The sequence below is a fragment of the Tiliqua scincoides genome, chromosome 3, assembly GCF_035046505.1.
Source record: "Tiliqua scincoides isolate rTilSci1 chromosome 3, rTilSci1.hap2, whole genome shotgun sequence".
Lineage (NCBI taxonomy): Eukaryota > Metazoa > Chordata > Lepidosauria > Squamata > Scincidae > Tiliqua > Tiliqua scincoides.
Window position 1 is genome coordinate 66044351 of NC_089823.1, and position 25602 is coordinate 66069952.

A 25602-nucleotide genomic window follows, 5' to 3' on the forward strand; every position below is an offset into this window, starting at 1 on the left:
CTGTCCCTAAACCTGTGGATTGAAGGCAAACTTGAAGGAGTGATGTAGAGGATTTGAGTCACTTGAGCAGGGAGGAAAAATCCTTACATTAAGTCTTCTCTGCTGCACAAGCAGGCACACAATTCCTGCTATTTTTGATACCTGCCTGGCACAGACTTGATACGGGGGAGGTAATATGGACATAACTCATCTCTGGTATATTTTGCGGCACAGATTCTCTGTTGGGCAAGCTGCTTGTAATGTTAGTGTGACCCCTGTTTCTGCTCCTCACTCCTGCAGGAGGGGAGGAGGAAGGACTTCCTGTAGGATACATTGACTGACCACTTTCACTGGGGGGGGGGCATCCTTTGCTCCAATAGGGATTGTTCAGTCTGGTTGCTCTTCGTGGGGAACTCAATTTGTGCTTGTGGCTTCTCACAATCGGGTATAAAAGGGTGCAAAAAATCTTGGGCACTATCCCTTTGGGCCTCAGGATGTCAGCTTTATTCTCCATGCTACACTGTGTCACTCTGCAAACCCCTTGAACTGAAGGGGGCAGGACTGGAGCAGACTTTTTCAGGATTGTCTATTCAGTTGCCTCTGGCCCCAAAACTTTCTGTTCAGTCAACCCTCAGGTCAGCCAGGGCTCAAAGGGCCTCTGCGTCCATCCTCCTAATCCTTGCTGCTTCTCTCTTTTTCCCCTCTCCTTTTCAAGTCTAATACTATGAGAATATGAAAATTAAACTGATTCAGAGAAGGAGTCACAAAAAGCCTGCCTTTAATTTTCAAAGCTGAGGAGAATCTGAGAAAGAGGAGAAAAATCCTCCTCTACCAAGTTTTCAGGTTTGTTTCTGCTTCTCCAGTTCCCAGAAAAAATGACTTCCTGCCTCCAAAAGGAGAATTGTGAATGCCTGCTGTTCAATATTATCAACCAAGGAAAGTTATATAAAATTTATTACAATAAAAGGATTAATACATCTGGACATGGTCTTGCAGTCTGTTTATCAACACAAACGTCAAAAGAGATTAAGTGACGTAAAAAGACATGGCAATTTGTGTTTTTCTTTCAATTGTCTGTTTGCAGGGAACAGAAGGACTGGTAGTGGTGAACTAAGAAAGCATTGTGGTAAGGAATGCTGAAAGAGGGACGTTCCTGAGAGTTTAAACAACTTTGTTAAGCTGGCCAAAGGGCAAAGCTCAACTGAAATAATCTGCATGCAACTATTCAGGCACAAAACTCCCTAGACCTTCATCACCTCCTCTCAACTGTTTTCACATTCTCTACGCTAAAAAAAAACCTGTATTCATTCTTTGAAGAAGTTTAATAATTTTCATTAGGCATTCCAGTTTATTTCTATTGAAAGTTTTCTTAGTCAAAGAAATACAGACTTATGACTAGTAATGTTTTTGTCCAGCAATGCTACATCAGCAATTTACAAATCCTGTAGCACCCTCTGCTGGCTATCCTTTGTAACATATTAAAATGAACAAAATTTATAAGCCAAAACAAGGTTTTATATTGTACAGCATATTTAAAACTACAAACTAAATATTAACTGCTTTCTGCCTGGAGGTTCCCTATTGAAACTACTAATGCAATGATCGGCAAACCTCTGTGTGTCTGCACAAAGACTTGCATACATACATTGGAACCTGTGATTTTCTGTCTTTGCCTCTTTCCAGGCTTCAGAAGCAAGATGACCTTATCCTACACAAGCATAATCACAACTGAGTTCAGCACATTTACCTCCTAGATAAGTATGCACAGCCTCAGTCTCACAGAGCATTCTATTTTTGATTATCAAGGTTTTCATGTCCTCTTCCCTTAAGGAAACTCTCACCTTCATAGTTTGTATCATTTTTCCAAGTGGATGAGGGAGCCCCCAATGACGGAAATTGCTAGGGATATGATCAAGGCATCACTTAGAGCATGTCTGCACAAGCTCATTTTTTGCACTATTTTGTTTGAAAATACTGCAGAACAGGCAAATTATTTTTTATTCTGTTCCCATTTCCACTAAAAGGAAAAGCAGCATCAACTGTTAATTATCAAGGAGCACAATCAAACAACAGAAAGTTCTGTAACTCATACTCTGGAATGCCCAACTAGTTAGGTACCCCCACATTATAGTAAAATGTGACAAGTGCATATTTAGCAAGCAAGGCTGTCGTAGGGGGGAGCTCTACTTCTCTCCCCCAAAGGAATACATAGAACAGGGAAGTAAAACCTGCCTCTCCCTGAACTCTGCCGCTTTTAAACAGTCTTTCTGTAGCCTAACTCCAATCACAGAAGTTTGGCAGGGAGAAAACTAGTTAAAGCAAGCAGAGTGCAGAAAGGTAAAGTGAGGAACAGAATGGGTTTCACTTTCCTCAAGCACCCTTCTTGTCATTTTTTAAAATAAAGAGCACCCACCCACTCAACCCTTATAGGTATTGGTGGGTTTAAAACAAAAAAACCCACAAAACTCCAAATCTGTGAAAAAATAAAACCATTCTCTAACACCTCTACATGCATGTGGCTGCATCTGCTGACACTTATCACCAATATCACCTGCCTAGTACACTTTTAAAGAGATTATAATTTATAAAAATGTGTCTTTGGAATACAAACATGTATCACCACTTTCTGCATTTCTAACATTGTAAAACACTGAAATCGGAGGAAAAATAAAACCATTTTCACCCACCTCTGCTTATAGGTCAATAGGGCATGTGCATGTTTATGCAGTTGCCCCACACATCTATTTTGGCCCCAGGATAAATCTTCAATAAATAAAGCAATTCCATCACATGCCTGCCACATGGTAAAGTTATGAGGGTGGAAACAGAATCACAGCTTTGAGAGACATGACTGTGAAGCCAGCATCCTACAACCTCTGTTTCTATTGCGGAACTGTGCTTTCCACACAATTTATGGTGGCACTATCTAGGAAGGAGAGCAGTTACAGATCTAACCCGTGACTCCTGAGTGGAATTTTAAGCCTGTAATCTCATCAAAAATCGAAAGGCAGAAAGGAGGAAAGGCAGAAAGGAGTAAATTACAAGTCTCAGCTGCAAGGCTTGCTCAAGTACTGGGTTCCCTTTTTTCTCCCAGCTTGGTAGGCTGTGGCAGCTATGAAGCTTGGAGCTGTTGCTTAGTTTTTTTCCTTCTGTGATGAAAGTAGAAGAACTGCCTTAAGAGCATGTTCTTATGCAGACTTTAAATCACTTTGAGCCAACTGCACATTCTGGCCATTATAAGTTGTACATTTGCATTACAAACTGAAATTCTTACAACACCCCTGCGCATTAGGTCAATATTATCCCTTGTATTGCAGATTTTGGACAGGTAGGGTTAGGGGTTGTGGTTTAAATGAATGGGAACTTCACAGGTTCTAGTTCAGTGATTTCCAAACTATGAGCCATGCCTCCCCGGGGAGCCACGGAAACCAGCAAGGGAAGCCGTGGAATCCTCGTGAAAAACCTGCTGCCCTATATAATATACAGGATTGTAGCCTTAATGGTGAGCCACAGCCAATGGCCCAGTAGGTCAAGGGAGTCTCCAGTAGAAAAAGCTTGGGAACCACTGCCCTAGTTTATAATCTTAAACATTCCATCACACTGCAGCAGCTCTATCCAGTAAACATACACTTTCAGTTTGGTACAGCATCCTGGCTTCAGGTCTCCCAGAAGTTGCATCACTGTGTCCAACAATACTCGATTTGAATTGACCAGGAATTCACGACCACAGGCTAAAGCAGCAACATCTACAAAAGATAACACACAAACCATAAAAACCATATTTCAAAAAGAGAGAGTACATTCTTGGGCATCAAAATTATAGAAACTAGTTTTAATTGCAAGATTGTATGCAAAGATTGTAATCAATGAGAAGACTTTGAATCATTGGAAAGGCTCCAGAAACTAATTCCACATGACAACACTCATGATGCACTATTTTTTGACAGTGTATTCACTATAGCACCTCCCAATTTTGGTGCTAAAAGAGCTCATGTAACAATCTTGATAGTTCATTGGGAGCACACTGCAGTAGTACGACCACTGCAACACAAACCTAGCTCCTTAATGTCCTTCAGGGCCAATTCTAAGTGCTGGTTAAGTCAGCACTTAAGAAACCTGAACCTCACCTATCTGAGAGACCTCCTTTTCTGCTATATTCTATCACAACCTCATCACAGAGACCAATTTATGCCTGCCCCTCACCTGTGGGATGAGGGGTGAAGTGGGATGAGAGTAGTTTTAAACACTGTCATACTTTTTAAGATTTTAACATGCTGTTACCTTTGGAATAAAACAGGCTACAAACAAAATAAACAATCAATAAGATGCCTATCTTATTCTTAAGTCTGTCATTTTCAGCAAATTTAACTGTTCAAGTCACATTTTAACTAATTTTATTCTTCATAAATCTGAAGGGATATCATTAGAATAAAAACCTACATTGCATTTTAACTAATGCATCTGTTGTAATATTCTATGCAGAAAAAAATTTAACTTCAGCTGAAAGAGTAATTAGTAATAATACACAACCTAGAATATGCCTACTAACCTAGAGACCATGGTTATTTTAGCAGGCCAGAAAGTACAAAATATCTTTTATTTATTATCAGATCAATGCCTAATCTAAAAGTCATCAAGATTATAAATGCATTGAGAGTAGCTGTCAATATAGCTGTCAGCTTCCTATCAAACAGGAAGTCATTAAAAGAGTGAAGTCATAAATATTAAAATTAAATTACAAAATGTCAATCTAAGGGCCCAATCCTGTTCCCCGCCCCCATGCACTAGTGCAGCTGTGCCAAAATTAGGCACGCTGTATCCAACAGGGGTGGTGGTGGAGGATTGGGAGGCTTTAGCAGGGAAAGGAGATTTAAATCCCCTTACACCTCCCTACAGGCCTCCTGCTTTGCAATGAGTCTCCTTGGACTTGCAACGGTTCTTTAGATGGCACAAGTCTGAGGTGAGAAAGGGGGCAGGGAGGCTACTCACAGAGGCAATAGGATCCGATGCATACGACACCCACTAGATCCATCTCTTCCTGCAGCCTTTCTGTTGAGCTTCACCCCTCCTCACCTTACCTTCCTTTGTGGGTGGCCAGCAATCTCAATGTTGTGGGAAGGTGCCAGCCTTCCTGCCAGCATTTCAGCACTGCACTATAGTCTGCCCTTGTCACCTGAGGTTTCAGCACCCACAGTTTTGGCACAACGTGGCTGCCGACCCCAAGTCTGAAGGGCCTCAAGAACTTCCTGTATGTGACCAGAAGGGTTCGGGTGGTGTTCTGAGGCGTGGGGAGACCATACACAGCCTCCCTGGGCTTCAGAGGACTTCCTGAAGGCCTCCAACAGGAACTTCTGGTTGAGACTAAGAGGTCTTTTGAGGGCGTTCCATATTCACAGAAATCAGTATCCACGGGGGATCCACGAATGGCTCCCGCATGAATACTGAGGGTCCATTGTACTTTCCATGTTGTCAGAAGTGCTTTTGTGACTGCCATAAGGAACTCCCGCTAGTTCCACCAGTGGGAAAAGACCATGGGATTGGGAAGTAAATAAAGTAAACTCAGAATAAACATTTCAAATGGTAGGTCATTTTAAACTATGTAGATCAACTTAGTTTATGATGCATTTTACTTTTCCTATGATATTCCAGAAGTCACTTACTTGTAACAATCCCTGCCAAAGCTAACACAAACTGACTTTCATCAGAATCCACATCCTGTTGTTTGACATCTTCACCTAATGACCGCACAAAACTCTCCATCGTTTGTCCAGCAATGCTAAAAAACTTTAGAGCTTTACTCTGCAAGTTCATGAGAAAAAAATACTATTTTATGTTTTTAAATTTACAAGTTTCAACAAAGGCTCAAAAAAGTCTTAAAGTGGTGTATAGGAAAAGTTATGCAGACTCAAGATGATTAGCCTCCCTAGGTGACAGACAATGATCTCAGGTTGCACTGCAGGATTCTAAGAAGATATAATAATGGTTGATTCTTCCCTTTTTATAAAACACTAAGTGCTTGATACTTTGTTTAACTTCTAGCCTGATGGGGAACTCAAAGTCTACTAGATACTCAGAGTCGTAACTTGTGAAGTAGCAAAGCAGGAGTCAAAGTCTGTAAACAAACAAAGCAATCCAAATGTAGACTTGACCTGACACAGGCCCTCTGCACCAGCTCCTGAGTGTCACAAACATGCCATAGAGCATGTTTGCAACAACTCAGGAGTTGGCTGTATCTGGGTGGAGGCCCTTGCCAGCTCATGAAGGCCTGATCCAACCCCAGATGGGATAAGTCTGCACCAGCTGGGGCAGGCCGACACAGGGGATAGGAGAGAGTAGGAGGGTGGGACAGAGACAAGGAGAGGTATTTTTGTGGGGGGGGGGCAGGACAGGAGCTGGATTGGGCCCAGGAGGAGGATGGAATCAGCTGCAGTGGCATACACCAAATCCTAAATCTCATTCGTGGGTCTTGGAGCCCTACATTCAAAGTGCTAGTTTTGACATTTAAAGCCCTACATGGCTCAGGTCCAGGGTATTTGAGGTACTGCTTCCTTCCATACAATCCGACCCATCCTCTCAGGTAAGGGGGCTCCTCTGAATGTGCCATCACCAGTGGAGGTAAAGGTGATGGCAACGAGAAAGAGGGCCTTCTTGGTGGTAGCTCTCCGTTTGTGGAACTCCCTTCCCCTGGAGCTGAAAACAGTTCCCTCTCTAGAGTCCTTTTGGCGGGGGCTTAAGACCTATTTATTTACACAAACCTTTTAATGCTGACACAAGGGGGCATGGTCTTTTCTTCTTTTGGGGGGGAATCCAATGTTTTGTTTGTGTTTATTGTTTTTATATGTTTGATTTTTATACTTATTTATATTTTTCATGGTTTTTATATTTCACTTGTTAGCCGCCTTGAGTGCTCTTTTCTGGAGTGGAAAGGTGGAATATAAATAAATAAATAAATAAATAAATACATACATACATACATACATACATACATACATACATACATACATACATAGGCTGCTTAGATTTGAGCCAGAGAAATCGCTGCTGTAGATCCGAGTAGCCCCATAGGGCTATCCTAGGGGCTACCCATAGGAAAAATATCCCTTACTCCAATTTGACCTCTAACTTGCAGCTAACCTGTGCTGGATACAGAGAAGGCCACTGTGGCCGGCCTGTTCCAGTGCATGTTAGGATTGAGTTAATTGCTATGAAGAGCTTCTGCTGAAAATTTGGGGAATTTTAAACTATCCTCTTTGCCTGAAAAATTCACCAAAGAGGATAGATTATAAAGTTAGGGCATAAGATACTGGATCTCACTCCAAAATCATGGCATCTAGTAAACCAGTTTCCTTAACTTTCTGACTACATAAGAAAAATTAATTTGTGGTTACTTCTCTCTGTCTGCATAGTTTATAATAATACCTGATATGCAAAAATGACTAAAACAAATGCAAAGAATTCCCAAATTACCATATTTCTGAAATATGCCAATTTAAGCAATGTTAATAGTTTCTTTAATTTCCAACATTGATTTTTTTTGTCAAAACCATTTCAATTGCTAGACAGACAGACAGACAGACAGACAGACAGACAGACAGACAGACAGACAGATAGATAGATAGATAGATGTAGAGCCTATTTATCTGCATTAGTTCCGTTCCATGACTCGGCGCAATTAACAAAAAACACGTTGTGCTGAGTCCATAGAGTTAGAGTCCATAGAGCAAATAGGCTGCAGCCTGACACTTCCGGCTGGAAGGAAACTAAGGCAGCTGTTCTCAATTTCCTCCCCTCCCCTCCGCACTCAGCCCTCCTGTTGCCAGCTGTCCTGCTTCTTTCACAGTTGGAATGGTGAGCTTCCTTGGGAAGCCTCTGTGTCCTAGGCGGCCTCCCAATAGCGCTGCAGGTTCTTCTCCTCCTCTTCGCTGCTGCGGCTCCTGCAACCCTTCCAATCACCATCATGGACACTCCTCTGCCCCGGAGCATTATGGGACTTGTAGTCCGGCTCTCTGCTCACCATCACCTGTCTCTCCAAGACTTCCCAAGAGCCTGCATCATGGGGGGGGCAATCCTCTCTCCTCCCCCTCCTGAGCCCTCCCCGTTGCCAGCTGCCCAGCTTCTTTCACAGGTGGGATGCTGATCTTTTAAGAGTCCAGCCCTATGCATTTCTACTTGGAAGTAAGCCCCATTCCAGTCAATGGGGCTTACTCCCAGGAAAGTGTGGAGAGGATTGGGCTGTAAATTGCATGCTTTGCTTGGTGGGAAGGCTTTGTAATAGCCTGCACCATGGGGGGGAATTCGGCCAACACTCCCTGGGTTCTTTAAAGCAATCCCTTCTTCTCTTTTAAAGCAATCCCCCCTGTTGCTACGGCACCTGCCCCTGTGAGTGAGTGAGTGAGTGAGTGAGTGAGTGAGAGAGAGAGAGAGAGAGAGAGACAGACAGACAGACAGAGCACTCCAGCGAGCTCCACCTCCACCTCGCTGCACGTGTTCTGGCTACAGAGGTTCTTGCCCCCCCTTCCCCTCTTCAGCCTCGGTTGGCTCAGGGGCTCCAGGAATGTTACTGTTCCTTTGCAAGGGGAACCTCTTCCAGGGCTCCAGGGCTATTCCCTGCCTGGGCCTGAGCCTTTTTGCAGTGTTTTGGGCTGCCTGGAAACAGAGTGAGATGCCAGTGCAGGGCAAAGGTGTGTGTGACATTCAGTACCCCACCCCGTTCTCGTTGAGACAAATCCGCAGATAAAAAATCCATGGATAAATAGGCTGCACCTGTATGCTATAGATATAGATATATGCTATATAGATATATGCTATATATATACACCATTGACTTTCTAGAGCTTTGATCAGAGGTTTCCAAAGTCCTACTCAGACTTTGGGAACCCTGCAAATCTTTGCATGGGGGAGGGCAGCAACACAATTGCTACAATCACGCTGCTGCTGGGCAGGGAGGGATTTTTTTCCACTTACCAGGCCAGAGGTCACTATGGCTTTCTGGAGGGTCTGGTGAACCTGTGACCCCCTCTGCAGCAGCTTCAAAAACGCACTTCCTGTTTTAGAACAAAAACTGGAAGTGAGTTTTTCCCCTTTTTTCAAGATTTTGAAGCTTCCAGGAAAGCTGCAGAGGGGGTTGCAGGCTCCCCAGATTCTCCAGAGAGCCATAACAACCCCTCGCCTGGTAAGTGAAAGAGAACCTCCCTGCCCAACAGCAGCACAATCGTAGCTATCGTGTTGCTACCGAATTCTGGGTCGTCCCCCTTAAAGAGGAATGACCCTTTTCCAGTTCCCCCGGTGGGTCACGACCCACCAGTTTGGGAACCACTGGCTTAGATCATAGTAAATATGTTCCATTGCTGTGTCTTGACCAATACTGAACTGAGTTGCTGAACAAGCTGACAAAAAAGTCAAACTGATGTTAAAAAAGGCTGTGTGAACCAGCCATTTCAAAGCTGTCATTTAGAACGCCGAGCAAATAGTCTTTTATATAGTCCCTGTACTTACACTTCCTAGAATAATTTGAACTGCTTCTTCATTGCTAGAAACACTCCATAACAATGTGCATACCGCAGCTCCCATTTCTGTACAGTATTCAGCTTGTTGCAGTAACTGTTGTTTTGCTTCATTCAACTGCTGTCGAACAGTTAATTTTTCCTGAAATTAATCAAATTCCAGATGAAGACTTGATTAATATTAAAGGACTTTTTTTCAGAACATTTTAATTTGTTTCTATAGTAAATTTCAAAGTAAATTTCCACCATCACCAAATAAAAGTGCTGATGGATTAGCAATGCTGGAATTGGAATTCTCCCGAACTATGGAATTCTCTCATAATTCTATAGTGAAAAATGATTGCAAGGACCAAATTAGCCAAAGTGCTGATAAGCAAAGTACTGATGCTGACATTTGCCATAATCACACATAAAAGAAAGCAGCATCCTAATAGTAACTATTAGGTGAAGAGTGAGAGAATGACAAGAGAAGAGTGAGAAGTGAGAGAGAGAATTCAAGTATTAGGTGAAGGTGAGAGAAGTTGAATGCTTCCCTGTTTTACCACCCCTTAAGTCTGTTGTCCAAAACTATGTTTCCCAAGCCCAGATTGGTATCAGATTGACACCAGATTCACAGACTGGGAGATGAGGGTGAGGAAATACATATACATATACTTAAGGTGTAGCAGGGTTAACACAGGCTGCCACATACATCTATCTTTAATCAATACAGCAGACATGTGAGTAAAGAAAAGACAACTGTCATGTCTCATTAGGACCTAAAACAATAAAACAAAGATGACACTTTGCTGGTCTTTTAAAATATTTAAAATAAATATATTTAAACATTTATTTACAATATTTTAAAAAGTTTAGAATTGAAAGCAGTAATTATTTGTTGACCAAGAAATACTGCTAGCGTTCTGTAAATTCCAACTGAACTGATTTTGGCTACTTCTAATCATATGTATAATTATTCTATTTAAAGAGCTATTATAATTAGGTAGAAAAAGTGTTAGTATTTATACGAACAACTCTTCAATTCTTCAACTAGTTTCCATAGCTTCTATGCCATTATTACATAAGTTTAGAAAAGAACTCTGAATAATTACATAAGCTCAGAACACTAAAAGCAATATGTATTTGAACAAACAATTTTGATAATTTACAATTAATTTACAAAGGGTGGCATCCAGAGTACAGCATCCATTACCTTCAAGAAACTAAGTTCCCTCCAAAAACAGAAGGAGTGTATTACACGCACAAAAGGTCTCTTTCACACATGCAAGAAACTTTCTGTATATGCAAGGACCCTCTGCATGAGTGGGACACCACTTCTGCTCTTAGGAGGCACTTGCATTTACAAAGCACACTCCCACTCATGGAAGTATTACTTTGGATGCCACCCAAATAATCTAGCCAACCAAAAAGTGCACTTGCCATCTATTCATCCCATCCTTGAGAAAGAGGGGAGATGTTTTGTCTCTGATATCACACAGCCTGTTGGAGGCACTCAATGCTCTAGAGCATGGGTTCCCGACCCATGGTCTGTGGACCACAGGTGGTCCGCGAGACCTTGCTAGGTGGTCCACGAAGGTCTCTGGAGGAAAAACAACAAAGAGCCTTTGCAGACTGCATTTCTTGTTAGCAGCTCCTCATTCAGCACTGGGAGAGAGGCTTTTCCTCCAAAGCAGAGGCGCAGCTGGGGGATGAGCAGCAGAGGCAGAGACAAGTCTGTGCTTCCTTCTTTTTCCTACACATGGCAATGGAGGGGCAGGCGACCAAGTTTGCTGGCAATGAGCAGCAGGGGGATATGTGCATTCAGAAGTTGAGCATCTCAGAGCCCACTTCTGAAAGTGACTACTCAGAAGTAAGCCCCATTATAGTCGATGAGGCTTACTCCCAGGACTGTGTGGCTAGGATTGCCGCCTTAGAACCCAATCCTAGGCATATCTACTCAGAAGTAAGCACCATTATAGTCAATGGTTGCTTACTCCCAGAAAAGTGTAGATAGGATTGTAACATCCCTCTCCAGCTTCTGCTGTGGCTGCTTCCTGTTAGGGACTTCAACTGTGAAAAGTCTCAGGATTGCGATGTGTAACCTGTGTAGACCCATATCTAAGTCCAACCCTGCCCTGTATCTGTAATAAATAAATAAATAAATAAATAATTTTAAAAAATTAAAAAAAAGAAAAGACCCAGGATTGCCTCCTTTGCAGTCAGGGTCAGCCTAAAGAAGGACTGCCTGGTCTATATATCAAAGATTGACGTTCTCCTTCCCTGAATGCTAGTTGCACATCCCAGTATTAGGAAGCCAAACAATCATATTATTAATTAATCTTCTCTTGTTATTACATATTTATTTTTTTATGTGCAGGGGTGGTATCAAGCAATTGATTACCACAGACATGCGCCTATAAGTCGACCCCACAGATAAATCGAGGGCAGGTTTTGAGTTAACAATCATGGAATTTTCTACGACCCTCGGATAAGTCGGAGGTTAAACTTAGGGGGGTGTCTGACTATAGTTTTGTCTGATTTTACCCAAGGCCAGATCCTGAAAAATAACCTACCACTAATTGTTACCTAAGAACTGTAGTCTCCAATTTATTAAAAACATAGTAAAAGATCATAAGATACATTTTTATTCTTTTTTAAATTCTGGTCTTCACCACCTTTTTGTAAACACTATCAGAGTAAGTGCACTGTAAACTAAAACAGTGGTTCCCAACCTGGTATTCACGTACTCCCAGGGACACTCAACAGGACTTTAGGGGTACTTGAAAAAGAATGGCAGAAAAAGGCAAGCCGTGCTCCAGAATGCCTTGCAAGGCAGGAATGCCTTGCAAGGACCAGCAAGGCAGGAAGGGAGGTAACTAGCTGGCTGTGAAAGCCCCACCAATAGCTAGTTTTTGGTCATCAATTCATCTATGAACCAGTGATTGAAAACCAGCACAGTAAAAAAGTTGAAACATAATATGGAAAGTGATCAAACACCCAGAATTTCTCAGCACACTTCTGGCGCAAACAGTGCAAAGGCAGAGTCTTCTGTTCCTCAGACAGATAAAATGAGAAAACACTGTGATGAATACATGAAGTCTGGGTTTTCATAGAGGGGAGATGAGGGCTTGTATTATTACAAACATTTTGCTAATATGAAGGGTACAATTTATTATTGCAAAGGGATATGCAAGTGAAAAAGGTTGGGAACCACTGCAGGAGATCCATGAATCAAATCTACCTTTAAGGTAGACATGAGGAGAACCATGAATCAAAGACACCTTTAAGGTGTCTGGTGTGTTAAGCCAGAAGCTGTACATACAACATACAACCCATAACACATAACTGAGAGTGTGCAATTCAATTCACAGCAGAGAGATGAGATATTAGCAACCCTTTTTACTCAGAAGTAGACCCACTGCTTTCCATGGGTGTTAATTCTTAAGTAATGGAGCACTGAATTGTAGCTTGGGAAGGAGGGTTCCATCCTGGTGTTTCAAAAAACAGACCTGCTTTGCAAGCATTTGCAAAGCAGAACCAGGCTGTAGTAGAAGGAAGGAGAATAAAAGGTTAACTTTGGCTGGAATGTCCCTGGAAAGTAACTATAGCAACTAAGGAGGTGCCTGCCTGAGCTGAGCAACAGCTCAGCTGAGAAACAAACTTTTCAGAGTTGAAATGCTCTGCCCTCTGATTGACCCAGAGATAAGGGGAAGTGATAATTGGAGCTTGATTACTTGGTAAAAATTTCACATACTGTATGTGAGTATCTACATAATTAATAATTAATCTTATTAATTATCTTATTATTATCTTATTATCTTATTAATTATTATCTTATCTTATTAATTATAATTATCTTATTAATTATTAATTATTAATCTTATTGTTATTAACATATTGATTATAATTAATTATCTTATTAATTAATAATTAATCTAATTAATTATTAAGTAATTAAGTAATTAATCTTATTGCAAGTTTGTTTGTTTTTTTGCTTCAGTGGTCCCTGGCTCCTAGAGGTTGGGAATCACTGCTCTAGAGAAATTACACTAATACTGTGGTGAGCACTCTCACATTAAAAGGTGCAGCCACCAGGGACGAACTTACAAGCACATTTATTAAATCTTACCTAGGATACCATAGAAATAAGTGAAACAGTATAATTTTGGTACTTATTGATCAAAGACTTATTTAGTCTTATTTAGTAAAGCCACTAAAACTGAAAGGAGGAATGGGGAAAGTGCAAGTGTCAGGGAAAGAACTTAGCCAATGAAAGATGAAGGAAAAATTATGAAAATCTAAGAAATCAACATGCAGAATGGTCTTTACTTTCATGAAATTCACTAAGGTTAATTAACAAAACATCATTTGATGCCATCACAGAAACTCAGAAACAGCCCAGCTGATTCTATTAACTTACAAAGTAATGCTCATGGACAAAGTCCAACTAATTTTGAAAAAGAAATAAGGACCGTTACCGTTATAGATGGACCATATGAGTCAGAATGCTACCTACCTTTCTTTCTTTCAGACAATCTGCTTGAGCTACTTCCAGGCGGGCTTTAAAGTGTTCCAAATCCATTCTCAGTTGTTCCAGTTCACGTTCTCTCTTTTCCACAACTAAACAAATGGAGTACCAAATGGAACACAAATTAGAACAAATATTCTCACAGATTACAGTTTTCAATTAGCAAATGACTAATCAATGATTAATAATATAATCAATGAGCAATAATGCTTAAAAGATTGATCAATAATCAATAGAAAACCAGAATAATAAAAAGTGGTTAGCTAATTAAGAAGAGCCCAGTCCTATCCAACTTTCCAGCACTGATGAAGTTGTGCCAATAGGGCACATGCTGCATCTGAGGCAAGCTGGCAGAGGTAATCAAACTGCATACATGTTCATGTGCTAATGAATGTATGATGCCAAGATATATCAATGAGAAAGAGTCCAGCATACCCAAAGTAAGCCAACATGTATGTTTGCTCAGAAGCAGCCTTCTGTTCAAGCAGGCCCAGAAAAGCAACTTTGCTCTCTCTTTCTTTCTGAGAGGGTCTGTTTGTGCAACAGGCCACTGTAAGCAACTTAATGCTAAATGTTTACTCATGTTTACTTATGCTGAAACTAATCATTTATGCACATGCTTGTTCATGCAATGTTATGAGTAAATTAGTTAGGCTTATATATATGATCCCATAAGACAAACTTGCAAGGATTCATTTCTGCCCTCTCTCAGTTTGAAACAGTTTGAGACAGTTTGAAGTAGGCCAAAGGTAAAGGAATATCCAGTTTTAAGGAATGTCCAGGCAAACTGCCAAAGGAACTGATATGTCAAGATGAGTGGCTAATTAGCAAAAGTTGTATTTTGTACAGTTTTAACAGGATGCAATAGGAAAAGCTAAGTTGAATGTTAGAATGTGATTCAACAAGATTCCCTTTTTAGCCAAATAAACAAAGTACACAATAATGCTTAAGAACATATCAAATGCTAGAAGCCTGAGTGTTTAAGCATTTCACAAATAAACAAAGGCAAATTTAGGGGTATGCTCAGAGGACAGAGAGTGGAAGCTGGTCAGGCAGTCCTGAAGGGTGTTGCTCTTGGCAGCCTGCCAGAATGATGAGTTCAGAATGATCCAGTTGTCAAGAAGTTAATTGAATTGATAAACGGAGCCAGGCTGAACAAAGAATACACCCCCAAAAGCTTGAAAGTCAAACTGGACAAAAGGAGCAATTTGGACATAATTAAAGCAGGAAAATAGCTTTAATAATTCCTTATTCTTTAAAGTATTCTTTAAAGTATAGTAGATACAAGTATGGTAGTTCAAGTGAATCTTAATAGGTTAAGAATAAAAGTTAGCTGGAGTACATTCCAATTCTGTAAGATTCAAAGTCTTGTTTGATGTTTTAACTGAAACATAACTCATAAGGAGATTTGAAAATAATGAGAAATCAAAGATGCACCTGGCCAGGAAATGAGATAATTAAATAACTTATCTCTTAGTACCACGAAAGAGACATAACTCAAATCATTTTAAGAAAGTCTGAGCTAAGCAGCCATTAATCTAGTCTCACTAATGAGGACACTTGTAAATCAAGTCCAGCTAACTAACATTGTGTCTCTAAGATAAGAGAAACACCTGCATAATGAGGTAATAAATTGTCTATGAAGTTGTCTAATTGGCCAACATTCTTGAAAGTCCACTGGTCAGCAAAACATTAATGAAGCTTCTAAAAGCTGACAGAAAAAGTTAAGTTTAATTAAAATAAATAAGAAAAGAGTTCTAAAAAGGGAAATCTTTATTTAAAAGTTAGTTTCCCTGTACAGAATAAATATATGTTTACTACTATACCTTGCTAACATCTCCTAAAGTACACATATAAGAGAAAACTTAGTTTAAACAATGCTGGCACACAGCCCCTATGAAGCCTGGTACTAAGAATGTTAAAGAGAGGAAGTCAAGGTCAGGCCAATAGAAGAATAAGCAGAGACAGGCAAAGACAGTAATAATTGGATGAACAGTGCCGCCTCTGGACATGTTTATGCAAATTTCTATTTTTCTTATTGGTCAGCTCAACCTAGCCAACCAAATGTCTGTAAAATGAGCTAATTCTGATGTCATAATTTCTAGCGAATGAGAGTGTGAGATTTAGAGACAAAGAAGCCAAAATACTATTTAAACAATGTACACCTACGGGACGGTTGCTTTTTCTCTGGGACACTGAGAGACCACAGCTCTCTGTGTTCCCCATTTTGAACCACCAAGAGAAGCCCATTGCTGGCAATGAATAAAGCTTGAAGATACCCACAATTCTAAGTCTGCTGAGATTGTTTTGAACCCTGATTCGCCGTGCAGCACATCCTGCAAGAGGGGAGACCAGTTATGGAAGCCTCCTCGAGGTAAGGGAATGTTTGTTCCCTTACCTTGGGGCTGCATTGCTGCTGCATCAGTGCTGTAATTTTGGATAAGAAGAGGCCCTGTGTCTATTTGGTCCTTAGTTTTCCTTCTTTCACACCTACTTCAAGCAGAACAAAGTTAACAACCACCCAAATTAAGTTGCAAACTTGGGCCCTAAGTTTGGTTTTTCCACAATAGGGATGTAAGTTTTTATGTGTACAGACAAACAGTGGTCAGTGCTAGCATGGGAGATTACTTGGGAATTTAAATACTGTACATCACCTTGAGTTTTATTGTGGAAGAAAAGCATGATATAAATATAATAAATAAATAATGCCTCACAAATCAGATTCATAGACAAGCAGTGCAATTTCAACAAGACTTATTTCGTGAGAATGCATGGGATTGCAGCATTAGATGAAACAGATTCCCTAGAACAGTTGTGGAGATAACAAACCTTAGGAGAAGTTTCAAGGCAAAGTTGGATACATTCATCAAGCATATGGTTTTATTCTACGCCTTCTGTTCTGAGCCCTATCGTAAAAGCTCACCCATCTAGCAACCCACAATACATACACTTCTATCTATATAAGAAGTTTTCTTCTTATGAGGCATTTGTGACAACTACTCATGCAGCTAAAGATGAAACCAGATAACCCATGGAATACAGTATTTGATAACCTGCTTCATTAAGAATGAAGATTTAACTACACATTACCTGCAAATGTGTATAAGAAACCCAACAAACTTCTTTGTTCCAAGGGAAAAAAACAGTTTGAAAACACAGAAGCAAGATGGGGAGTCTTAGCCCTTGCCCTGTTCACCATTTTGCCCTGTACCCTGCTTTTTCTAGAAAAAAATTGCAAGGCTGTCAAGGTGTTAGCTCTGTGTGTGACTACTTATTCCTTAGTTTCCTCCTTTCACAGCTACTTCAAGAAGAACGACCACAGTTACTTCAAGTTCACCACCACCCAAACTAGGTCACATCTGTTTTCAACAGTAATTATAGCATAAATGATTGATGTAAATTCAGTGGAACTCACTTGCTTCAACCGCATCCAATTTCTGAACACTCTCTACAACATCACCATTCAATATTTGTGGCAAAATGTCATGCAACTGCATCACTTCAGTTGTCAGCCTCTCCAAGACACTCTTTCTGACCTTAACAAATTCACCTTGTGTCTCAGTTGTCTGAAACAAGAATTTTTTTTTACTTTTTAATGTTCTTTATTTAAAACTCTGAAATGTACTTCTGTGACAGCATTCTAGCTGACACATATTAGCCACAATCCAATACACAATTACACAAGTATCTGAGGGCCCAATCCTATCCAACTATCCAGCACCGGTGCAGCCTTGCCAACAGGGTGTGCACTACCTTCTGAGGTGGGGAGGCAGTCATGCAGGCCTCCTCAAGGTAAGGGAACATTTGTTCCCTTGCCTCAGGGCTGCATTCTGGCTGCATCAGCACTGGAAAATTGGATAGGATTGGGTTCTGCGCCAATAGGGCGTGCACTGCATCCTGTGGTGGGGAGGGTATTCCAAGGGAGAGGGGGGAGCATTTTTGGATGGGGGAGGGTGGAATGGGGGAAGGATCAGGTCTGGGAAGGGGGTGGGAGGAGCAGCATGCACCAAATCCTAACCCCCAATCCTGGGCTGCCTTACACAGGCTACTTGTGTTTGCGCCAGTTAAATAGCTCCAAGTAACCCCACAGAGCAGGCTGGAGCTTGACACATCCCTTCCCCTGAGGTGACCTGCTCCTAACCTGCTATGTTCACAGCGTATGCCACTATGGCCCAGCTGTACCAACACAGGTTAGGATTGGGATGCCCATTACCAAGCAATTCTTAGTTGGAAAGTTTTCTAAGTATTCATCTTAAATACTATATACCAGTGATTCCCAAACTTTTTAGACTGGCGGCTCCCTTGACCTACTGGGCCATTGGCCATAGCTTCCCATTAGGGTTACAATCCTATTCATTATACAGGGTGGCAGGTTTTTCAAGAGGATTCTGCAGCTCCCTTGGCTGGTTTCTGTGGCTCCCCAGGGAGTCACAGCTCACAGTTTTGGACCCTTTGTAATATATCCTTAAAATTATTGCATTCTAACTTTTTTCTCTGACAAGAAAATATCCTACTTCTTCTCTGTGATGCTCATCTAAAATTTTGAAGCCCTTACTGGGGTTTGCAGTTTCATGTATCTCAAAATTTTTACACAGAAGGCCCCTCCACAAGAAAATTAATATGCAACCTATGTTCCTTTTGATTTATTGTGAAAGTTATGCTGTATGGTAACTAGAATGTTGGATAAGGACAAGGAGGCCCAGGTTCAAACCCCCACTCAACCATGAAGTTCACTATTTGGCTCTGGGATAGCCATTATCTCTCAACCTAATTAATCTGCCTTTTCAGCACATACACACTCTTTTGCACCATTTCCATTTCCACCATGTCCTTTTTGAGATGTGGTGACCAGAAGTGGACACAATACTCCAGGTGTGGCTTTGCCATGGATTTGTACAATGGCATTATAATATTACATTACATTGTTACATTGATAGTCCATCCTCATTGGCAATCTTTCCAATGTGGCCCACACTCGCTCCATGTTTTTGGGTCTAGTGTGACTGTTGTCCAGTGCGGCAGTCCCTATTGTTTAAATTACCTGGAAAAGCTATCTGTACAGCAAGTAGCTGGTTGGCCACGGGTTCTTTTGACGTGATACGGGATCCAGTGCGTGATACTGGTGCTCCATCAGTTGTCTGCTCAGCGGATGACATGTCCTGCCCATCTGTGCTTTGTAGAAGCCACGTACTCAAGCAGGTCTTGGATTCTTGCCGGAGGTCTTGACTTCTGAGACCTTGCTGCCATTGCTTTCGGTGGTTCGTCCCGAGGAGGCATCTTTCAAGTGCCCGGTGGGTGGTTCGCATGGCAGTAACTATGATCTTATTATCGGCCCATGTTTCTGGGGCATAGCAAAAAGTCGGAAGTACTATGGAGTCAAACAGGTGGGCTCTCAGCTGCAAATCCTGGATCTGGCTGGTGACTTCTCAGTTTGATCACGCAGCTTTCCTTCGTCTCCCAATCTCAATCGTTAGGTCATTGGCCATGTTCACTTCACATCCCAAGTAGATGTAGCTGTCAACTTTATCCAGGGTGGCACTACAGAGTTGCACGTTGCCATTGTCGCACCATTGGTTGGACATCGTCTGAGTTTTCTTCATATTCATCTCCAAGCCAATAGCTTTGCCTACTTTATTCAGCTTGTTCAGCATCTTGAACAAGATCTCCGTTGTATTGTTGCTGATAAGCACGACGTTGTCTGCGAACCATAGGTATGAGAACTTCTTTTGACTGATCAGCAGACCCTTATGGTCCCAATCAAGTTGGCTCATGGCATACTGAAGGGCTGAGGTGAAGAGCTTCAGGGAGATGGTGTCACCCTGTCAAACTCCTTTTTCAATTGGGATGCCCAGCTTGCGGTCAAACAACTGGATGGTTGTTGATGGGTGTTGCATTGTTCTAGGATGTTAATGTACAACGGGTCCACTCTGGCGTGCAGGAGAGAGTCGAGGACAGCGTTAACGTCTACTGAGTCAAAGGCCTTTTTTTCGTCCACGAACATCAGCATAAGCAGCATCGTGTACTCTTGGCATCGCTCGATCAGCTGGGTAATGGTGTGGATATGATCCATGCATCAGAAGCCCTTTCTGGAGCCGGCTTGTTTCACTGGCTAGTATGTATCCAATGTTGACTCCAGTTGGTTCAGGATGATCTTGGTAAAGACTTTGTAGGGGATTGATAGCAAAGAGATTGGACGGTAGTTGCTAATGTCTTCTTTGTCGTCTTCTTGTGGATCAGGACCATCTTTGAGTTTTTCCATTGGTCGGGGATATTCCATCTCAAGGTAGGAGTTAATATTAGCCGTTTTATTTTAATACCTTTTCTAATGATCTCAAGCATAGAATTGGCCTTCTTCACTGCCGCCTACCCAGTGTGTAGCAGCAGTGAAGAAAGCCAATTCTATGCTTGGGATCATGAGAAAAGCTATTAAAACAGCTAATATTATAATGCCGTTGTACAAATCCATGGTAAGGTCACACCTGGAGTATTGTGTCCAGTTCTGGTCACCACATCTCAAAAAGGACATAGTGGAAATGAAAAAGGTGCAAAAGAGAGTGACTAAAATGATTACTAGGCTGGGGCACCTTCTTTTGCGGAAAGGGTACAGTGTTTGGGCCTCTTCAGTCTAGAAAAGAGGCACCTGAAGGGGGACATGATTGAGACATACAAAATTATGCACGGAAAGGATAGAGTGGATAGAGAGATGCTCTTTTCCCTCTCACACAACACCAGAACCAAGGGACATCCACTAAAATTCAGTGTTGGGAGACTTAGGACAAAGAAAATATTTCTTTACTTAGCGTGTAGTTGGTCTGTGGAACTCCTTGCCACAGGATGTGGTGATGGCATTGGGCCTTGATGCCTTTAAAAGGGAATTGGACAAATTTCTGGAGGAAAAATCGATCACTGGTTACAAGCCATGACGTGTATATGCAACCTCCTGATTTTAGAAGTGGGTTATGTCAGAATGCCAGATGCAAGGGAGGGCACCAGGTTGCAGGCCTCTTGCTGCCTTGGGTGTTCCCTGGGGCATTTGGTGGGCCACTGTGAGATATAGGAAGCTGGACTAGATAGGCCTATGGCCTGATCCAGCAGGGCTGTTCTTATGTTCTTACACACAGTACGAAACATATGAGTGCAAGCCTCACACAATATAATCTACCCGAAGATTCCATGCTAATTCCTAAATATCTTTCATATAGGAATGTTGTAATGTTGAATCAGCAAAGTGTTTTGTAATTGGGGTATGCCCAGTTCATACAAACTGCATATTTATTTATTTTCCCAGCTCTATGACTAATTAGTAAGTTCACTAAAATTGGTTGAGTACCTTCAAATAGACAAAGTAATTGCTTTAAAATCAAATTGTAAGCATGTTTAATTGAAAGGTGTCATTTGACTGAATGGGACATTTCTAAGTAAATATGCATGATTGCTTTCTGAAAAGTTCCATGTATCTTCAGTCAGCAAATTATTCTTCTGGCACCTCTTCAACCTTCATCAAAACCACCTTTTTCCAAACTGCCAAACTGTGGTCTTAATTAATCAGAAATACACACATTTACAAATAAAATCATTATGAAGAAAAAAGCTATTTTTTAGATGTTGCAGTAGACCCCATCTTAGAAGAGACATTCCCTGCTGCATGATAGAGAAGGGGGAATGTCTCTCCTCAAATGGCACCCACAGTTAAACTATAATAGAAATTGCATTTATAATTTTCTTTAAATGTGGTTCAATTAATCCAGGCTGACCTTCTTACCCATCAAGGTAATCATGTAACTACATTTTATAATATTATTATTATGCTCTTCAGCATTAAGTCAACTATCCTGGAAACAGTGCCAAAGAGGGTAGTAAAGTCATTTTTTTTCCAGAACAGATAGCCTAACTGAGAACCCAATCCTATGCATGTCTACTCAGAAGTAAGCCCCATTATAGTCAATGAGAACTTACTCCCTAAGTGTGGGTAGGACTGTAGCCTTAGAGCCCAATTCTATGCATGACTACTCAGAAGCAAGCCCCATTATAGTCAATGGGCTTACTCCCAAGTAAGTGTGGACAGGATTGCAGGGCTGAGCGACTCCTATGCCTGCCTACTCAGAAGCAAGCCCCATTGTCTTCAGTGGAGCTTATCGCAGGAAGGCGTGCACGGGAGCGCAGCCCTCAGGTGCTGGTGTCTCCTCACACTCTGAAGGGAGGGACAGCCTGTGCTCCAGAAGGGAGCGCAGACCTCACTCCTGCCAAAGGTCCCGGGTACCTGCTGCCCCTCCCCGGAACTGCACGCGGTCCCGCTGTTCCCGCGCTTCATAATAGCCCAAGCCCGCCAGCAGCAGCACGAGAAGCCTTCGGGACCCCACCCCCCTCAGAACGCTCCACGTCACGTGATGCTCGCCGAACGCTGCAAAAGGCTCGCGCGCTCCCGCGCGCACACGCACAGCCTCCACTTACGGTAGCATTCAGAGCCACCCATAGACATGACTTCCGGTGCTCGTGCCGCTCTAGGACGTCACAGCTCTGTGGTCAAAAGTCAGCTTGCTTGTGGCATTGGAGGTTACACCGGAAACCCATAGTGACAGGAAGGCTAGCCTGGCTTTCAGTGTGGCTTGGCGTCTCATTAGTCTACTCAGCTTTCTGCTGCTGCCATCCTATCCACGCTTACGTGGGAGTAAGCCCTATTGGCTATAATGGTACTTACTTCTGAGTAGACATGCATAGGACTGGACTCTAAGGCTGCCATCCTATCCACACTTACCTGGGAGTAAACCCCATTGGCTACAATGGTACTTACTTCTGAGTAGGCATGCATAGGCTGGGGCTCTAAGGCTACTGTGCTGTCGTAAGCGTCTTTACTGGGAAGTGATAGCCCCATCCTATGCATGTCTACTCAGAAGTAAGTCCCACTGACTTATATGCACAGTTCTATGCATACTACTGTATTGCACAATTGTTCCCATATTCGCTAATTTGGATTCTACCGGAGCTCAGAGGTTCTCAGATGTTTAGCGCCAGGACCCACTTTTTTTTAGAATGGGAATCTCAGGATCCACCGGAAGTGATGTCATGACCAGAAATGACATCATCAAGCAGGAATTTTTTTTTACACTGCTGGCTGCAATCCTACCCGCACTTACCCAGGAGTAAGTCCTATTGACTATCATTGTTAAAAGCTTTTACAGACTAGCCTGTTAAAAGTACAGAGTTTTAACATTTTCTCAGATGCAGTCACATACTGTAGTCGCGTCAAGTCTAATATATTGAAAATAAAATATTGAAATATACCCACCTGAAATTGGTTCACGACCCACCTAGTGGGTCCCAACCCACAGTTCGAGAAACACTGTTACAGCATAGACTTACCATTTAGATTCACCAATGCTTTACATTTAACCTGTAGATTAGGTACAGATCCCACATTAAGATTCAGATATGAAAGAACACCAGTGAAATTGCCAAGCAACCAAAATCTACACTGACTAGCTTCAGCCATAAAACTGAAAGTAACTATGGAGAGACTATTTGTTACTGCTCCAGAATAAAATTTTTTTGTTCTGGTTCATGTGTTCCTGCTATTATTGTGTGAGCCAATCTTTTGGATATGTTGTGAATTATATTGCCTCAGACAAGCTTTGAGGCCTTCAAGCCAAATACTCAAGTACCTAAACCAGTTGTACTGAAAAAGTCTAATCCCGCTAAGAACCCAATCCTATGTCTACTCAGAAGTAAATCCCTTTATAGTGAATGGGACTTTCTCCCAAGTAAGGGCCCAATCCTATCCAACTTTCCAGCTTCAGTGTAGTTACAGTGCAGCACAGTGCACAGTGCAGCAGGTAAGGATGTTCCCATACCTTGAGAAGGTCCCAGTGACTACCCCTCCACCACAGGATGCAGCGCACACCCCACTGGCACAACTGCACCAGCACAGGAAAATTGGATAGGATTGGGCCCTAAGTGTGGATTTGATTGCAGCCTTACTTTATATAGTAGACTGCAGTGTACTGTAGTTTGAACAATGTATTTGGCTGCGGCATGTTTTCCACATCCCCAACCAGTATTTATTAGTTTTCTGATTTCTCCCCCCACCATAGTTTGTCAGTCATAGCCAGCATGTAGGAAGGAATCCACAGACGCTATAGTGGCCTAACAGTCTGTGATCAGATCTCTCTGAGTCTTTCCAGCAAAACAGTAATGCCACACACCAACCTCTGCTCTTTGCCCCCAATGCTGGCTTTTTGAATGTTTACTTTGTGGTTGTCAGTCAGCCCAATCCTATGCATGTCTGCTTGGAAGTAAATCCATTTACGGTCAATGTGTCCTACTCCCAGGAAAGTGTGGATAGGATTGGGCTCTGTCTCTGTGGTTTAAGACCAAAGAGATAAGAAAATACAAGAGACGGATCCTATTATACTTAGGTATACAGTATGGTGTGTGCATATAGGATATGTCAGTGTTCTTCAACTTTGGGGTCAGGATCTCAAGGGGGGTCACAGAAACTTACAGGAATAAAAAAGGTTGAAGATAGAGGGTAAAGGAGGTAGGCATCTGGTGTACTCCTTCAGTTACCAGGAGATTGTTTCCCAGCTCTGCTCAGGTTCTTAGCAGTTATGCTAACATAGTTTTCACCAGTGCCAGGCTTCATGGTAACTTTTTCTGATCTCTCTAATATGAACATTGGGTTACAGTGGACAATGCTGGGAGGGGATGGACAAGGTCCCAGGAGGGAGGTGGGACCAACGGTGGCTCTTCAATCACACTGTTTTTGTTTGTTTGGGTCATGGCAGGAAAAAGGTTGAAGACCACCGGCCCAGGTTGGAATTGGAGCAGCCATCTGGGGCATCAGTGCGAGTGGCAGAGAGAAACCCTTGGAATATCCTAGGATTCTGATGTAGCCGTGACTGGACACTGGCGAGCTTCCCAGTTCTCAAAAAATAGTTCCACAAAGAGAGCTCTTTCTGCCAGACATTGCATATACACAACAGGGACCAAATGCGGACACCTGCGGGCCATGCAAAAATTTAACTCCTGTCTTATTGCACGTGAAATACAAACAGATCACTATGGCCACATTGCAGATTCGAGGGTTGACACTTGAAAGGGCAGCTTATGACAACCTTGCCGTGTAGGCCACCACTCCTTCTGTAGGGTGGGGCTGAGGTCGAGGCTGAGAGTGTGGTTTACAACAGCCCTGCAAGGTAGTCTTAAGGGTTTGGATCTCCCTCCTAACTCTGCCCCCCCAACAAGCAATCTCTAACAGCCAAATCCTGTGCACGTCTACTCAGAAGCAAGTCCCATGAGAGTCAATGGGGCTTACTCCCAGGAAAGTGTGCATGGAATTGCACCCCTAGAGCCTCATCCTATGCATGTCTACTCAGAAGCAAGTCTCATGAGAGTAAATGGGGCTTACTCCCAGGAAAGTGTGGCGAGGATTGGGCTGCCAGTGCCCAGACTAGGCACTGCTCCAGGCAGGCAACGCGCGGCTCCTTCGTTCTATGGGCGGACAGCCCCCTCCTGGGCTCCTCCGTTGCCTTCAATGGACAGCCCCGCGCAAAAACGTCGCAGAAGCAGCCGGAAGCCGGCCGCGCGCACAGCGCTTCGCAGTCCACGCCTGCGCGA

General features: G+C 42.3%; 1 protein-coding gene across 5 annotated transcripts in view; it reads right to left on the reverse strand.

The window, feature by feature from the left end:
• Positions 1-25477, reverse strand: part of HSF2BP (heat shock transcription factor 2 binding protein) — a 42381-nt gene extending 16904 nt beyond the window's left edge. The window contains exons 1-6 of one of the 5 annotated variants that reach the window (XM_066622104.1): positions 25394-25477; positions 17405-17555; positions 13978-14081; positions 9475-9624; positions 5640-5778; positions 3608-3725 (exon numbers count right to left, since the gene is read on the reverse strand). In XM_066622104.1, the coding sequence (XP_066478201.1) occupies positions 3608-3725; positions 5640-5778; positions 9475-9624; positions 13978-14081; positions 17405-17486 (593 nt within the window). In that variant the 5' untranslated portion in view covers positions 17487-17555; positions 25394-25477. Of the gene's footprint in view, positions 1-3607; positions 3726-5639; positions 5779-9474; positions 9625-13977; positions 14082-17404; positions 17556-22249; positions 22302-22440; positions 22508-25393 lie in introns of those variants that run through there. The other 4 variants (XM_066622103.1, XM_066622107.1, XM_066622105.1 and 1 more) reach the window with 4 other exon arrangements.
• Positions 25478-25602: the final 125 nt, after the last annotated feature.